The sequence below is a fragment of the Pelodiscus sinensis genome, chromosome 3, assembly GCF_049634645.1.
Source record: "Pelodiscus sinensis isolate JC-2024 chromosome 3, ASM4963464v1, whole genome shotgun sequence".
NCBI lineage: Eukaryota > Metazoa > Chordata > Testudines > Trionychidae > Pelodiscus > Pelodiscus sinensis.
Window position 1 is genome coordinate 108,081,423 of NC_134713.1, and position 18,010 is coordinate 108,099,432.

The following is an 18,010-nucleotide window of genomic DNA, read 5'->3' on the forward strand; positions in this document are numbered from 1 at the left end:
TGAAAAGTTAAAAACAGTCTTCGTCAGTGTTGACTGGTAATGATTATACTTGGAGTATGGAAGGCAGCATATATACATGTAAACCTATCTGTTTAGAAAACATGAAATGCAATAATCAGATTAAAAACTGGTGTTTCCATATGTCAATTCATAATAAAACTAGCTTTTTAAATTCATCACTGGTTCTATCACAGTATATTTTCCCATATCTTATACTAGTATTCTGCAATCATTTTGCAAGATCATCCCATTCTCACAGATACCTGCTATAATTTATTCTTACAGTATTTCTTCTTTATTTTACTTTTTTTCATTGAGAATTGCAGCATATACATGGTCTGATAATTGTTTTTACCATACATTTCTCATTCTAAACTTAAAGGTTTCTATAATTGTTCTTAAAAAGCACGTAGACAAAATATTGTATGGTATCTATAATAAATGCAAAGAAATCATTACAAACAAAACTTGGCTTAGCAAACTGTACATACATAAATAGTTTCTTTTTTATACTTGATATTCAATATTTTTCTCATAAAACCTTCCGTGATCTTATGTATTACATCCATTTTTTAAACCTTAAAAAAGTGCCTTTCAGATTTACAGTCTGTGCATTCAAAGAAAAGGTTAGAACACCATGCCCAAAACAAAAACCAAGAAAAATAGTACATTGCCATACAAGCTCTTTAAAAGTATATGTTACAAAGTGTCTTAAATGTCCTTAGCGCTGGTTGATTTGAATACTGTAATATACTGATAGTGTATTTAACGAAGATTGGCTAATACTTCATTCAGAACCAGACACAGGAAAAGGTTCTCTCGACAGTATGAAGTCCTTTGACTATGCATAGTACAGGGCAATGACCCAGACATAAAGTGGCCAAAAAATCCAGAATGTTGGACAAAGAAAATTCCCTCACTTATTTCATAACTTTCTTAGTGCCAGGGATGTGAGTTCTGAAAGGACATTACTCATGTAATGCATTACACATTTTGGTACTGATACATTATTAACCCGGTGCCAGTAGAATGATATGGGAACATTGGCTACAGTAGCTAGATAAAGCTGCCACATTGAGTGCATTAACATTTGAAACAGCCCATTTCCTGACATATTTCTCCAACTTTACTAGCATTTCCATTGGTTCATAAAGGAGGAGGCCCATTAGTATATCTTAACATGGGGTGGAAGGACCGGGCAAAATTATTTGATAGGGTACAGCTGTAGTCCTCCTCCGTCATTGGTACAAGGCAGGCAAGACCAATTAAGAGCAGCAGAAGAAGCTGAAGTGGTAGAGCAGCTCTGAGGACCCTAAGAAAGAAGGATGAATGCTGCTGAGCAGCCACCATCTCAGAATGGGAGGAATCTGAGCCACTTCTTGTGTACCTGAGAAAAGAAATCAATACAGGACATCAATATTCCTTACCAAAATGGACACTACTTTCTGGACTATAACAACTATTTCTGAAGCATTCATTTTAAAACACATTTTATAACAAATGCCAGAAGTGTTTTCTATTGAATATGCCATCATCCTGCCCCCCCATTATTGTTTAGCAGTGGGTCTGGAAAACAAAGAATTTGAGCAATTGTCTATGGGGAAACTCAAGTGCCATTGTTTTTTCTTAATTGTGAAAAAAAAATTCCATATTTAAAAAAATGAATGGATTGCACTCTAGGGAAGAGAGAACATATTCTATCATGTCAGCTGCTGACTCGCTCGATATCTGTGCACAGTCTAGAAAGGAAACCCCAATGTTTTAAGTGTCAACTGCATTTCCTTTTAGGAAGTATTATGATGAGTCATGCAACCAGAGCAATAACATGCCAGTGTTGGATTAGAGGGATCTCATTCTCCACAGAGTACACATAGCTTCATTTTGCACTGAAGCAGGAGTTAAAATTCCTGAATTTGAATGGACTTCTTACCCTTTTTGTGTAACTTATATTCCTGCTGTCTTCCCATGTAAACCTATTACTAGGATGGCAGTCACAGCCTGCTCTCAGTATCTTATAGAAAAGAGGGCCTTGAGATCAACATTTTCTAATATATATATCTAAAGTTAAGCACCAAAATCCACAGCAATTTTTTAATCAATAGGAGATGTGGAAGCTTGATGGGAATTTTGGTTTTCATAGTAATGGATATATACACTCTTAAGTACTTGTTGGATCACTAAAATAACTAAAATTCTCTAATTATCAATATCTTACTTAAGGTGACCATTTGTTACTACTAGATAATTTACCTTTCCATGCTGAGGATTTAAAATGAAGACAGGGAGTTTTTCCTTATATTTAGTTGACAAATGGAGAGCTGAATATTCGGGTCCACTAAATGATTAACTTACTGGGATGATTAGATCAAAAGGTCAAGATCAAAACAAAAGTTTGCACATTGCTTAAATCCACAACATTGGAGCCAGAATGGAAAGCTGCTTATTCTTGCATCATATAAGATCATATATTATATAGAATGCAATGAAAGGACATGGCACATTTAACAGCATCAGAGCATTCCATATTAAAGTTCAATTAGACCAGGCTTTTCACTGTCTAAGAATGCCAACACAGAGAGTTAATGGGCTGAGGTAGGAACAAAAGGAACACCGAGTGCTTAATTACCTTCCAAGCATTTCACTGCACAGTCCACCTACTTACGTGGCTCTTTTTGCATAAACACTGTTGCTTACAGCTCATCAACAACTGCCATAGTTTGTCGTGTCATTGGGGTTAATGATCATGACGTGAAAAGCTCAGTCTTTTTTCAATAGCTACTCAATGACCTTACTGCCACCTGAAAGTTTCCCTGGAGCACCCAAAATGGTCTCTAAGGGAATTTCCAAGAGACAGATCAAAGGAGTGGGCAGGTTCATTAACTTGTAATTTTCCTCTCTTCTCAAGACTAAGGTAGCAGAAATGCACCAGCGAATAGGTTTTTATATTTCTTGAAAGACATAAAAACATTCAAAGTAAAAGGTGGTAGTGGTAGGAAACATACAGAGGCTCTATGACGAGTCTAGTTAATTATCTTAAAATATAGCAATAGAAGAGCTGAGTTATAAACATTAATGGCTAATACTGTTTGGAAACCATCCAAGAAGTGAAGAATGAAACATTTGCCTCTGTAGGAAATGACTTTCAAAGGTCTGTTTTAAAAAGTTCAAGTGCTGTATTCCTTTAGTGACATAGCTGCTGATTATCACACATATTCATACCATAATGGACACATTAATAGTGCTGGAAAACTGGATACACAGCTCAAAGTATTTAATGGGATGGGAAGGGATGATTAAATGGTAACATCTGCTACCTAAGACTTGCTTCTATTGAAACAAATGGAAAACTCCCTATCAATTTCAGTGGGTGGGGATCAGGCTCAAATACTATACAGTTTATTACTTTTGGGAAAAGGGTTGCTCATTTATCTTGCCCATGCATTCCCTGGCTTCTCTCTCAGACTCTTAGCCATTTGTTGTGCTGACAGCTGCTCAGTTTGGACTGAAGTCAGACCACTTCACAACTGTTCATTGCTCCCTTAACAGAGATTCTAGTGACTAGACATTGTGGAAGGCACAGCTGCAAATCTGACCAACTGCAATGTTTCCTACGGTCAAACCAAGTCATCTATGCAAGAACGCTGATGTCTTGAACTTAGGCTACATATAGCAGGAATTTCTCACCTATGGAGTGTGCAAAGTCTGGCGGATTGGAGCTATTCTCTTGCCTCTTCTGAATAGATTAGCTGAAAGTTATCATGCAGGCTTACCAGGTGAGCAGGGAGAATTCTCATTTCAGGTCCTGTGTAACTTCACCTTACTGCTCAGTTTGCAAGTAAATCAGCTGTTTTCTGTTACTGCATGTTCCACATTGGCTACTCCATCTCCCTCCTTCCCCCCAAGTTATCTGGCTTACATGGTAAATATTAGTATATCCATTTTACAGGTGGTTAAACAGGGGGCTGGCACTTTACAGTATTGTAACTTTCTGGCACAGGCCCCCCCCCTCCGAACACAGAAAGTTACAGCGCCGTAAAGCACCAGTATGAACCAGGCTACAGCACTGGGAGCAGCACTTTTAGCTACTCCTTTCATAAAGGTGGTTTACAAAGAGACTTGGGAGAGCTCTTGCCCAGAGCTTGTGCTGTGGTTCCACTTTTAGTTTAAAGCACTGTCGTGACAGCACTTTATACTTTTAAGTGTAGACAAAGCCAGGAAGTTTATCTAACAAGCCCAAAAGCACAGTGAGAGGCAGAACTGGGGACAGAGCCATGGAGATCTGAGTCCAGGTCTCATTAGTACATCACACTTTCTGCTATTATGATTTTATGCAGTCAAAATCAGTAAGAATCCTGTGGTCTGGTTCGGTTCAAGAATTAAATTTATAAATTTGCTAATCAATCCAGGCTGGACATGAGGTAACGTTATTTGGAGCTAGGGACTGGATCAGAAGGATCATAACACAAATAGAGCTGCCCCCAAAAGACAAGGTAAACACATTGGTGCAATTTGCACCGTAATTTTTGAGTTTTTAACATTTTAATCATTCGAAAAAATATGCAGGCATAGGTCCATTTTCTAAGAGCTGTTTTAGCTGACTAAGGGAAAACGGGCTTTTGGGATTTGCTTTTCCTAATTAGCACACAACAGCTTTATATTGCCTCACAAAATGTGAGATTCATTCCATAATGTAATTTGGAAATTTGGGAGGACATGTTGCTAAACAGTCATAGATTATGTGACAGGATATAGTAAATACGCTATGATAATGGAAAGGCAAAAATGTCATCAAGCTCATTTAAAAAATCCCTCTAATTTTTTAAGTAGGTAACTTTCCATTGCAAAATCCTACAGGATAAATATTTCTAATTTCTCTTTGGTCCTCCCTTATACTATAGTCTATTAGGATTTGCTGATCCAGTGCAAGATCAAACACAAAGTACTCTGATCAGAGGCATGTCAAAATATTAAAGAACACAGTGACAGCTTGTACTGTTTTATCAGTTAAAACCACATTACACATCAACCACAACCTGTCTGGCTTGCGCATTTGATTAAGTTTTCTATTCACTAGTAACTCATTTGTATTCCATGCTTGTCTGAATGACAAATTGAATATTGTGTTGAGCAGCTATGAGATGTGTTAATATACAGTGCTGAAGAGAGCGGATCTAAGAGGTGCTGCACAGATGCCACTGTCAGAATGTGGGCTCATCCTAAAGCTGCAAAGCGCTGCTAAGACGCACACTGGGCCAGTTGCTCCCCTCTACAACACAGAAGGCTTCTCAAAGGGGATGGCTTTTTATGTAGCAGAGAAAGGAGGAGCAGACACAGCATAGTCCTTTGTAGTATTGCTAGTGCAAGTATGCTTATCTGCCTGATTTAGACTTTGTTCCTCAGACAGATTCATAAAAAAGCCATAAGCTTAGATGTCAATGGTCATAGATTAAGTTTCCATTCCCCCTTTCCTATAAGTAACAGAATAATACCAAGCTTTATACTAACCAGAGGTAGAAAAATTCTCCCTGATTCTCCAATTGAGAGAAGAACAGAGAACTGGGGTCATTTTGTCTGAGTACATATCACTTATTCTGTATGCTATTTTACTTTTTTTCCCTTCAACAAAGCAATCTACTTTCTTGGAAACACTGAAAGACTAAATGTTCTACCTACCACACATCACATGGATTTTGATAGTGTAGTGGCACAGCTATATTGCATATTACTTGGTAATAATTTGGATAATTGACTAGTTTTAAAAGTTAACAGATTTTGCCTCCCCCCATATTTCACGCTGTTGCTTTGTTCAGCAAAAGCATAGTTTGTCTTTACGGAATAAAGGTCATCAAGTACAAAGTGCATTCAAGGCTTTTTTTTTTTTTTGAATGCCTGACTTGCTCAATCACTGTTTAAATCTATTTTGTCTCAGCTTCAAACCTAAAATTTCTGTCATTTGAACAAGAACTATTTTAATGAAATAGCTTAGTTTTACTACACAGATGACAAAAAAAAGTGTAAATTTGATTACAGTTCCACATATACTTTCACCTTCCCCCTCAAACGACAGGTGTATAAATTCTTGTTGCAACTTACTAGATGTTGGAATAGGATTCTTACAAATCTTGAATATACTAATCCTGTTTTTGTTTATTCTATAGGACATCGTGAACTGATCAGTAAAAGAGAGAAGGGACACACATCACACCAACAACAGAGAATGCAGAAGCATTGTTAGTTGCAGAAATGACAGATTGCGGGAGACAAGGTGGAAAGCAAAAAGCTGCAGCTGCAAGTCTGCTCTCTAGTGGTCATCCAGAAATGGGGTAGTGCTGCTCCTAGAGTGATTTGTGGATGCAAGCACTTGTCAAGTGTCACATAATATGAATGTATTATATCTTCAAAGAAGTTCCATAATTGCAGAGAGAAGAGATGCTACCATTTTTTAGGATGAAAATTCTCAAATTCTGACTTTTCATTTTAAGTGATGAGAACTGAAAACCCACAAACTGAATAAAATATTAACAAAATTAAAAAAGAGAGGGGATGTTAGTGTATTTTCTCCAGATTTGTGGGTTTTACAAATTCTAAAATATTGTATTGGTCTAATACCTTCCTTAACTTAATATCTAGAAATAAAGAGGATGATAAAAAGTATTTGCCATGAACCTGGTGGTATTTCTGTTCATCAGGTCTTAATGTAATAAGCAATATTATGAATGCAAATGAACACTCATGTGATCAAATACATTTTAAATTTAAATGATGCTAATGGGATGCAAAAGATGTGTATTCAAGAATTACCAAGCATTTCTCTTTACAGATATTTTGGTTGTGGCAACTGAATCCTGCTGACAAAGGAACTCTGTACTTGAAACAGTTAATTCCTGTCCCTTTGAACATCATGGGTAATTTCCATCATCCTCTTATAATTCTAGAACAGAGTGCGGAAACCAGGAGAATAAGGTACCTGCTATGTGGACTGCTGACAGAGGGTCCAGGCTGTGAGACAATACATTTGCCCCGTGGCTGTTTGCAATGAACAGGGGGTAAAGAAAGAAGAATGTTCAGTCCAGGCAAATAAAGACAAGCTACTGATGAAACAAAATTAAAAGTGCAGCAAAGGAAACAAAATCAAATGAAGTGACTAATATCCATGAACCAAGGAAACTGGCTTTTCTTCTCCCAGCTGAATATAAAAAGGAACTTGACAGTTTATTTTAATCATTGAAATGATACATACTAGGTTTGCTTAAAAAAATCAAGTTGAAATTTTTAGCTCAAGTACTTTGCTATATGAAATATGAATGATAATTCATCTTATTGAAAGGAACACTGCATTATATTTAATTGCAGCTAAAGTAATGTGAAAACAATACCAAAAATTATATTCCAGATGCTACTTTTAAAAAGTTTGGCTTCTCTCTTTCCACACATAGTTTTGAGGGCCAAATAATTGTGGATTCATTAGTGCACTTGCAATTATTTTCTAGCACAATTCATGCTGCTTTGATGGATAACTGCCAAAAATGTTGGATATTAGGAAATTACTACTAAAAATATTGTACTGGTGATGTGCTTAGCATTTGAATTCCAAGAGAAACCAATTTTTGTTTCCAAAATTACAGATGAAAAAAAGGAGAGGCTAGTTTTAAATCAATCCCCAGAAATTTTACGTGTTACACTACATTATGGACAAAATTAAGAAAATAATATAATTAAAGCCACAGTATTGTGTTAGACGTGAACAAATACAAATTAAAAGAGTAAGATGCTGTTACACATTTTTATTAATTCTTTAGCCAAAGTTTTCTATAATAAATTACTTTTATCACTGTCTGTGGTATGCAGGCATCTTCTACTTTATGGCATCTTGACTTTTATTAGTAATTTTTTAAAAAGGTCAATAAAAATGAAACTAATGACTTGAGAAATGAAAAGCTCATGTTTTAAGTTGTTTTCTTCCCTTTTGAAAAGCCAGTATTCCTTTACATTCTCAAACTAGGATCTAAAGAAAACTAGTGAATGTAGCAAAATCAATTTCAAGAGACCACAAAGTTCATCAGGACAGAACTCAGATGTTTTATAAAAAGTGCAAATGAAAAAAAAATCGATAGTTAAGAGCTAAGGAAAACTGAATAATAATTAAAATAAATCAACAGAACTCTAAAGAAAGACAAAATTTCCAGTTCTATTCAGGGGTCAAAGCATAGAGGAGCTGAGTGAAGTATGGCATACTGTATTTCTAGTTTTGTGTTCTAGTGGTGACAACATCAACATTAGAGCTGTTGTCATACCCATTGATCAGGTTCTGTTCCAGTGTTTCTGACAATGCCTTACAAGCTTTCTATGCAGCCTGTTATCAGAAATCTCAATAAGATCCTGGCTCCATCTAGAGCTTTAATCTATCATAAAAAGAAAGTTTTATTGAGGTTCTTGATAAAGAAGTTTTATGAGGATATCAAGTAGAAAGCAAAGGGATTGGCTGCAACTGTGCTGGGACAAGACCAGACCTTGGGATGCTGCCATTGCTTGATCAGAATACAAGCGAATGTGCGCCATACCACAAAACTCCAGCTACACGTTGAACCCAGATTTTAAACAGAGCATTTTCTAATTCTGATTACATGCAGGGAGAGAGATGAAGCAAGGTCGGGGAAGCAGCTATGTTTGAGGGGAACTCTTGGTTTGTGCCTTTTTCTTTTCTATCAGGGAGATATTGTAGACTTCTCAGCTGGCTCCAACTACTGTAAATATCTGTTGCTCCTGCCCAAGAGGTGATAGAAAGTATCTGGTATGAAATTACCGTTCTCTGTCTGCTTGGTGTGCTTCTCCCAGATACTGGACTGAGGGATCCTGAAGTGTCCAGTTCATCAGCAGAGGACCATGAGGACAAATCCTAAAGTTCAGAATCATGAAAGATTAGAAGAACATAAGTTACCTGCAAAGAAACCACACTCAGAAAAAGAGTGAAACCCTTGGTTTTAGCAGAATGAAGGTCAATTTAAATCCATGCAAATCTGTAGGATTAAATCACTATAAATTACATGTTAGGATCCGAAGAGAAAGAAAAGCAAATGAATACTCTGCCAGAAACAACATTTAACTGCCTAAGGTAAAGCAAGGGCAGTACCAAGAAAACAACAGCTCTTTATTAGTTTTTAAAAGGTAAAGGGAGGTGTTGTGTACTCAGTGAAAATTCCCACTGGAATCCCAGACATCACTTTATACAGATAGAGACAGAGAGCAAGAGAGACATTAGACAGATTGAAAACAGATCACATTCTTCATACTTTGTGCTAATTCAGGTTATGAAAATTACAAGAAGAGGGACTGAAAATTAAGGAGAGCATTACGAGGCCATGTACAGTGAAGACACGGGCATAATATTTCCTCTGTCCACACTCTAATCTACAAGATAACTGGTGCTGCTATGGAGTACACTTCCAAAGCTAAGAAAACACAAACAATCAGGCTCTTTGTGAGCACACCAGAGAATTTATTTTAAGCTTTTTCATTAGTCTGTCAATAGAAGAGTAGATGCTGTTTAGTCTGTGGTAATAACTCATACGCCATAGATTCAGCTACTGCATTTACAGTAGTTACCGCGTGTATTTTGCCAGTTGACTGAATCAATGGCAGCAATGTAAGCAGCTGAGGGTGGAAGCTGAATCCAAATAAGTTCAAATTGGAAATCAGATGTCAGCTAACAGTGGGGGTAATTTAACCACTGAAACAGTTTACTATGGGACATGCTGGATTCCCCATCACTGGCAATTTTAAAGCAAGATAGGCTGTTCTTCTAAAACATATGCTCTTGCAATTTTGGGGGATTATGTTCTCTGGCCTATATTATTCAGAATGTCAGACTGGATGATCACAGTGTTCTTTTCTGGCCTTGCAACTGTCCAGTAACTTTCCTGTTCTTAAAAGATAGAAAAGTTACTGGACAGTACAAATTATGGAGGAGATTTGACAAAGATTTCATATAATTTAGACAGCCTTCACCATCCTAAGCAACAAAATAAGGGCCAACAGTGTATTGCACAGCTGATCATCTAAAACAGATCAGTGTGATGAAAAAAACTAGCCCTCAATCAGTGGTAAAGGAAGTAATACAATAGAATGATTTACCAGTTGACTGCTTGAAATGTCTAAGATTTTCTCTAGGTCCTTGATGTAATGTGTGACTTCCTTCAGTAGGAGCTTGAGTCTGTTTCCAATGACATGGACCTTCTCTTTGGCTTCCAGGCAGTCTTTGCCTTCAGCGTTGACCAGCAGTTGGCAGGACATATCTTGAAGTGACACCACTTTCAGTTGAGACTCTAGCAACTCGCGTCTGATTTGCTATTACAAGGCCAAAGAATCACATTTTTCCACTTAAATATTATGAAACAAAGGAAAGAGAATGCTAGAACTTCCACAGAAACAAAAACCCAGACAGATGGCAATGACTTCAGTTTCTAGGATGCACAACAGATGATCTGAAAAAAAGTTCCATTAACCCTAAAATCCTGGAAAGTTATAATGAAGAAAGGTGATAAATACTTGGCAATTTCTTCTAAACATCACATCATGAGCAGTAGACTATTTTGCAGATCCTGTCTAGCTCAGCAAGTTGCCTTTAAGAATAGCCTTTCCAAAACAACAACCCAAAACTAAAAAACAAACAGCCAATAAGATAATTAGATGTTTTCCACATTCAACCAAATGTTTTTTAACCACCAATTTCATTAGTGCCGTTACCTATGCTAAAGAGAATTCCTGATCTTCCTTGTATCACAGGGTTAAGTGTATAGTATACCTCACAGACCAGTCACTACCCTCCAGAACTAACTTATCTCTGCTTGTCAGTTTTTTATAAGGCTTTAAATGTTTCAGGCATTTATGATCCTACCATTAGCAGTCTGTGATGATCCTGCAGAGTGTCCAAGTCTTGGCTTGGATTAATCGGTAAGATCTCATTTTTTCTTCTGTCAATGTTCTCCAACCAAAGCAGCAAACCATGGCTCATTTCATGGAAATCCTACAAAAGGCATGAGAGCTTAAGAGAACCCTGAATTATGTTGTGGTTTTCTGCCACATCCCTAGTTCCCACAAGAGATTCAACTGGTTATATTATATTACTATATGTCTGAAGGCTTGTATTCCTATACTCTATTACAGTATTATTGCAAATACTTCATGGGCCAGATACCCCTATCATTGCATTAATATTGTTATGATCTGGTAGTGGTTTATACTCACTTTGCAGTTGTTTTGCATAGGTGTGAATGCTAACATACAGAATATGGTTGTGGAGAATCATCTTTTAACTAAGTGCCAGACTTCATATTGCTTTTAAATGATCAGCTCCCTCCACACACACTTCACAGATACCATTGTCTTCATAGCCTCCTACTCTAAGAGATCAAACTTAATGCTGCTCGCCTGTACACTTGCAAATTAAAATGCAGTCTGTGTGTTCCCTAAAGCACGTGCCCTAAAGTCCATGTTCCAGGTATTCTATACTTGTAGCAATCTCATCAATCTTTAGAATTCCTCATTATGTCCAAGAAAAGGATGAGACCCCACACTCCAATACAGACCTGGCATTGCATTAGTGCATCCTGAAGAGAGCAGCGCCATTCTTCAATCATATTGCATACATGTTCCCAGCGCACATTCATCTGTGAGAGGCGCTCCTGAAGCTTCTTGCTTTCTTCACTATCAGACTGAGTGAATTCAGAGCTGCATAGGTTGATGGACAGGACGATAGCTTTACGGTTATCAACAGCTTTCTGCAACTCCTGGATGACAGCAGAATGGAGTTAACACACAATATTTATAGTCAGTGTGCTACAGACTTCCAGAAGAATTAAGCATGGTGGTTGTCATTTAAAGAGCAAAGCTTTGCTGTAAAGCAGCACAGGAGTATTTTAGCTTACTTAAATATCTCTGTTAACTGTGATAACATTGCAAATGTTCACTGTTTGACATCTCCTAGGTTATGTCCACAGTAAAACTTAGTACGAGACAGTTAAACTTTTAAGATTTAGAAACCTGTAGTCACGGCTGAATTTTAAATCTCAGAAAAACTGGCTTGTGTTACAAATGTCTGAAAGACAAGAAAGGCCTGGCAAAAAATGCATAGCTTAGTTATACAAGGACTGGAGCAAATATGGGATCCAGAAAAAAAAAAAACTGTGGTATAGTTCCTGACAAATGCTTGACAACACTAAAGCTTCTGCCTCACAGATTTGTTGAAAATTATGCTGACTTTTTATATTTTTCAACTTGAGACCACAGTTCATATTATTTTTTAAAGAGAAGAGGAGGATTCTTATGGAAGATTCCCCTTTTCTCCCTAGTTTACAGCCTCTTCCTCATGTCCGCATAATGCTCCATTATTACAGTGACCTTCACATCATCGAATGCAGCTGGCCTGGATTCCATCTAAAATACATTGATGCTGCCTCTGCATTGACTAGCGAGGTCCCTGAAAGTAGCACTTTCCCTCTCCCCCAATACGCTAACTGCTGCCTTCACATTGACTCTGACATACTACCAGGCCAGGGTAGGAGAAAGTGGATTCAATAATGGAACCCGGATTGGTAGAACGATAGCAGAGAGCAGCAAGCTTAGGACCCCTACATGGGCAAAATATTGACACCCAGGGAAAGAAGAGGTTGTAATCCACATGAAAATAGAAATGTACCATTTCTTTTAAAAATGGCTTTTTTTTTTTTTGCCATGAGCTGGGCTAGGACAGGTTTTAAGTTAATTAATTTGTCCTTTTCTAAACTTCATTAATTCAGCAGATTTCTGTCCTTATTCTGGAAATGGAGCTTGCATATAAAATGGTTTCCAACATTTATTTGCAATTTCAGGAAAATGGTGCAACTGGTTTTTTGCAAGTTGAGTGATTTCTCAAGCCATTTTTTTAGTTCCTCATCCCAATCATTAGTCAATGCATATTTCTGAAACTGGCAGAAAACTGAGATAAAACCAATTACTTTCAGTTTTTTAATTCGGAGCTCAATGGTTTGTATGTCAGTGCTGAGATCAAGATGACAGAGCTTCTCTAGCTCCTCTTCCGTCTCCATTAACCAAACCCAAACATTGTTCAAGTCAGAATTGAACTGCTGCCACTGCTGAAGGTTCTGTTTCATTCTCAGTTCTTTGCTTAGAGCTTGGGCTTGGATTAATTCCCATCGATCAATCACACCTGCCAAAGCACAGACATCATATAATAAAAACAAAGACACATACATAATATGCACAACTACATGAATGTTTACATTAAATACAACATCCGGTATACAGCAGCCTAAACAAAATATTGTCACCCACAAAATTAAGTTAAGACAGCACTGAGTATGTGGCTTTACATAGCAAAGGATGGACTAACTGATCTAATAGGTCTTTTTAACTCATTTCTACAATTTTATGGTATTCAAGGCTGTGTGAAAATAATATTCTCCATCTATACTTGCATGCACACTTCTACCTACCCATATTACAGCACTTACATTTACAAAGGCAATTGTAGATACAGGTTGAACCTCTCTAGTCCGGCACTTTCTGGTCCATCATGATTTTAGTTACAGATGTCCATTTATCCTGGGTGCGGCCAAGTTCCCCTCAGTCACAGAAAGTTTGTTTACAGCCACCAGTCCTGGCTCTCAGTGTTCTGTGCTATTATTTAGCTCTAATTTACCCCTAATTGTCTTCTGAGATCTCAGCAAGCAGTGGAAGTTTTGGTAATGCTGCTAGAGAATATTGACTTCCCATGGTCTGGCAAACTCTCCAGTTTGGCATTGGTCAGGTTCTGAGGGTGCCTGGCTAGACAGGTTCAACTTATATTAGTTAGTTTTCACAACAGCCCTGTGAGGTAGGCAATTACTTTATTATCCCCAATTCACAGCTGGGGAGACTGAGGCAAGAGATTAAGTGTCTCATCTACAGTTAGTTACACAAGAATTCCCTGCCACAGCCAGGATCAGAACTCAAGAGTGCCTTCTTTCTATCTTGGTGCACGAGTCCCATGGATCAAACCATTTTGATTACATAATGAATGAATGTGCTCACAATAAATATTTTGCAGATAGCCATTTGTGTGTGTAACTAGCCATGTGCACATGTAATTATTGCTATTTGCATGCTTAGACTTTTTCCAATAAAATGTTCATCTTTCAATAAATATGCTTAAATTATTGCCAGTGTATAAGACAAATGTTTATGCAACATGGTGATAAATCAAGGCTGTTTTCCATACTCATTCACCCTATGTGCAGATAGTTGAGAGAGATAGGTTACAATATTCACTTTGCTAAAAATTTAAAAGTAATTTAGATCAGTGATTAAAAGAAGCACAAATGTTATTTTGTGAACACAGATTTTAGATTTCCCTCCTATCAGATATCTAATGGGCATGTGCAGCATAGAGCAAGATTTGCTCAAGTGCTTAAGGCTGGAGTAATGCGAGGAGCTACTTAATGTGTTTACTTAATATGTATACAGGTGTTTGATGCTTATGCCTGATCAATACACAGAATGGATTCATTCTTTTAATAAAATATTAAATAAAGGTTAAATGGACTGTGAAAACAATCATACAAACATACGCATATGGAGTAGCACAAGCTTGGTCAGAATTTTAGCAAATTCCTACTTTTCTGCATAATTCCAAGTGCTTACTCTGACCAACACTATTTATGTTGCTGCTTATTTCACACATGTTTTCCATGGAAGGATTCAACACTACGTACCAGCTGTTTGTGTTTCAGTACTGTTCAGGTTTATAAATCCAGCTAGCTTTTCCTCTTCTTCTTTCAGTTTGTAACCAAGCCTTTTTACTGAGTCTATGCTGCCACTACATTCACCCAGTAGCTTCATCTGTTTAAAAAACAAAAAAACAAAAACAAAATAAAAAAAACAAAACAAAACCCAGTTCTCATTAATTTATGCCATGGTAGAAACACTCTAGAGGTAAAGGGCTAATTATAAAGAAATTAAAAAAAAAAAAAATCTGAAAATGGGTCTTCACATGACAGAATGGGAAGAAGTCTATTGTTTTAATTATCTGCCAATTGTGAATGTATCTTTCCATCTCAAAAGCTTTTAGATACACTAGCCAACAGCCTCAACGAGATGCCATCTCTCTTGATATTACTTGCATCATTTTTGCGTTGATTAAAAAAACAAGAACTGTAAATATGTGGGATTTAAGGGATTAAATGTAGAGTAGAGGCTCAAACTCCATTAACAGAAATAATCCATTGCCACTGTTCGAAGGTATTGCCAGAGTCAAAGAATGGAGGTCTTCAGGAGGCATTTATTCTATAAACTTTTAGAATTTAGAACTGTGGTCCCCAAACATCTGAGGGTATTTCCCCGTCCCCCTTTACCCACCTGTGCTCCCTCACAGCCAGTGGGTCTAGAATCACAGTCAGGGGCCCAGGTTTGAGGTAGGGGCAGGAATAGAGCTGCTGCTGGGCTGAGATAGGGGCCAGCAGCTATGCCTGTGCACAGGTGTTGCTCCTCTCCCAGCCATGGCTCCATGCCAGGAATGGAGCAGCAAGCAGCTGAGACTGAGGACTGGACCTGAAGTGGCCCTGTGCTGAGGCTGAGAATAGGAGCAGGCATGAGACCAGTAGCCGGTGTTGCATCTATGAGTGGGTCCATTGCAGAGCTGGGGGCGGGGAGGGCTCAGTGATGTTCCCATCCTGTCCCAAAAGGGTGCTGACCCAAGCACCACTGTGCCCCCCCAAAGATTCCTCTGTGCCTCCCTGGGGGGCACACCCCACAGTTTGGGGGCTTCTGCCGAAAAGTAGGTGAGGAGACTAGGAGATGTGGGGAGCGAAAGAAACATACACAAGTGTGGAAAAATGTGGTATATTCACACACAAAATCTCTTTCATTCTGACAGTAATGTCAGACTCATAGAAATGTAGGGCTGAAAGGGATCTCAAGAAGGTATCAAGTCCAACGCATTGTGAAAAGGCCGGACCAAATTAAACCTAGCTTCTTGCAACACTGTTTGTTGCAGTTTATTCTACAAAGTTTTCTGATTAAACTTTTATCACTGATTCCTATACAATATGGGTCATGTGATGCATACTAACCTGTATTGTTAAAACAAATATCTTGCCTTAGTCTATAAAATTCTACACTTAAGAGATCAGGAAGTTTCTTTTAAAAACAAGAATGATCTTATTACAGAGATAAATGGGTGCATGTGAAATTATTCTGGCACATCAACACATAAAAAATGGAAAATGAACTCTGGGTTCTACAGTCTCATGGTAGTATAAACTCACAAATAATTATATAACCTCAAAATAACAATAATTGCTTGTGATCAAGAGAAACAATTAGGTGTGTAAATGGGGCTGTGAGACAGTAAATTATTAGAGACAATACCTAACAATCTGTTCTACTCCAAGAGCCATAATTTCTAATGGCTCTTCTATGTTCGTATATTAGGACTTGCATTCTTAATATAGTGCCCTGTCAAGTGAACTGTTATGTTAAATTCAATCACTAGGTGGCAATACACCTGGTACTCACATATCCTTTGTAACTGGAATCTAGCTCTGGTCCTGTGGGTGTTTTGCTGCGAATGATGTTTTCTGTTTGCTGTATTTGGAAACGACTAGTGTCCAAGGCCTTGTCCAGCTGACGGATGTGTGTTTCCAAGGCACCTGGTTCTCCTATGGCAAAAGTGCAAAAAGATATGACTATTGCTTTGAGATTTTTCAAACCTTTGCTTTACATCCAAGGAAAAAATGTAAGGATTACTAACCAGGTTATACTGCATGGAAAAGGTAGCTGCAATAGCACACATGTAGAGAAATGATAAAGCAACTTTTATGTGTGTTAGCAACTTTTTAGAGGAGGGATGGTTATACTGATGAATGTGTTTGCCATGAAAATAGTATCAAAGCTTTCATAGATGCAAACAGGCCTGCAACCTATTTTGAAAAGACTCTTTCCCCAAATAATTCTTGATCTGCTTAGAAGACTAAATTCTCAGTGGACTTTATTCCAGCCTCACACAGTGACATTTTCTAGGATGTTGCATCTTCTCAGATCTGGCAATCATTAAGGACTAAGTAAGTATTTGTGCCCCTCCTCTCAGTTTTTATTTTAAAATTCAGTTTCTCACTCCTTTTTGCAGTAGACTTTGTGGCATTCTTCTTTAAACTAATATAGCAGAATCTTGGAGTACCTTGAGGATTCTATTTCTATACTACTTTTGAACATGAAATGCAGTGTGTAAATACCAAGTGATGCCGTTATAGTTACATCCATCAGACCCAGCAGGAAATGCTTCTAAAACGGACAAGGCAAACTTATGATTTCTTTTTAGAGACCAAGTCACTTTTAGAATATGCCTCTCCATTGGTTGAGGTAGGAGAAGATGTTCAAAAATCAATGCCTCTCCCCCCTTCAGTCTAGCTAGCAACACAAGGCAGTACTATCATCTCTCTTGACAGATGTACTTTCTGTAGAATGGAACAGGAGTAGAGTGGAGCAAATTGGTAAGGAAGCTTCTGGAATTGAAGACATTGGAAGCAGTACAGGAAAGGTAACCACATGTCTTTCTATACTCACTGTTGTGCTCAATACTCTCAGAAAAACCTGCTGGTTCAGTCTAATTGGACAGTGTGGTAGAGTTAGGTGTGTGTGTGTGTGTGTGTGTGTGTGTGTGTAACACTTATTTGCAAAAGTAGATCGTGAAATACAGCTCCTTGTTGCAGGCTGGAATCTTTAAGAGTTGGACTTGCCCACACTGCCAAGCTTTCTTTGGAACTCAAGTAGGTTGAACCGTGCAATGCAGACACTTTGTCAAGGGATAGAGTGGGAGCCCCTGGGTGAAGGTATCTGGAAGTGCATGTGATCTCTCGAATTCTTTTCTTTTTATACAGGAAATTAAACATAAGGGTGTGAACTGTCCACAGGACAAATTCTCTGTTTTTAAGAAAAGGCAAGCAATGGGTAAAATGATAAAATCTCCACCTTCTCTTTC

The 18,010-nt window shown here is 37.9% G+C and overlaps 1 protein-coding gene across 13 annotated transcripts in view; it reads right to left on the minus strand.

Annotated features, from left to right (window-relative positions):
• Nucleotides 1-272: 272 nt before the first annotated feature.
• The window catches only part of SYNE1 (spectrin repeat containing nuclear envelope protein 1), a 488,224-nt gene continuing 470,486 nt past the window's right edge, over nucleotides 273-18,010 (minus strand). For 11 of the 13 annotated variants that reach the window (XM_075924456.1, XM_075924455.1, XM_075924462.1 and 8 more), the window contains 9 exons: nucleotides 16,549-16,691; nucleotides 14,748-14,874; nucleotides 12,993-13,204; nucleotides 11,586-11,786; nucleotides 10,895-11,023; nucleotides 10,132-10,344; nucleotides 8,804-8,896; nucleotides 6,964-7,026; nucleotides 273-1,383 (listed from right to left, as the gene is read on the minus strand). In XM_075924456.1, the coding sequence (XP_075780571.1) occupies nucleotides 1,147-1,383; nucleotides 6,964-7,026; nucleotides 8,804-8,896; nucleotides 10,132-10,344; nucleotides 10,895-11,023; nucleotides 11,586-11,786; nucleotides 12,993-13,204; nucleotides 14,748-14,874; nucleotides 16,549-16,691 (1,418 nt within the window). In that variant the 3' untranslated portion in view covers nucleotides 273-1,146. Of the gene's footprint in view, nucleotides 1,388-6,963; nucleotides 7,027-8,803; nucleotides 8,897-10,131; nucleotides 10,345-10,894; nucleotides 11,024-11,585; nucleotides 11,787-12,992; nucleotides 13,205-14,747; nucleotides 14,875-16,548; nucleotides 16,692-18,010 lie in introns of all 13 variants that reach the window. The other 2 variants (XM_075924464.1, XM_075924465.1) reach the window with 1 other exon arrangement.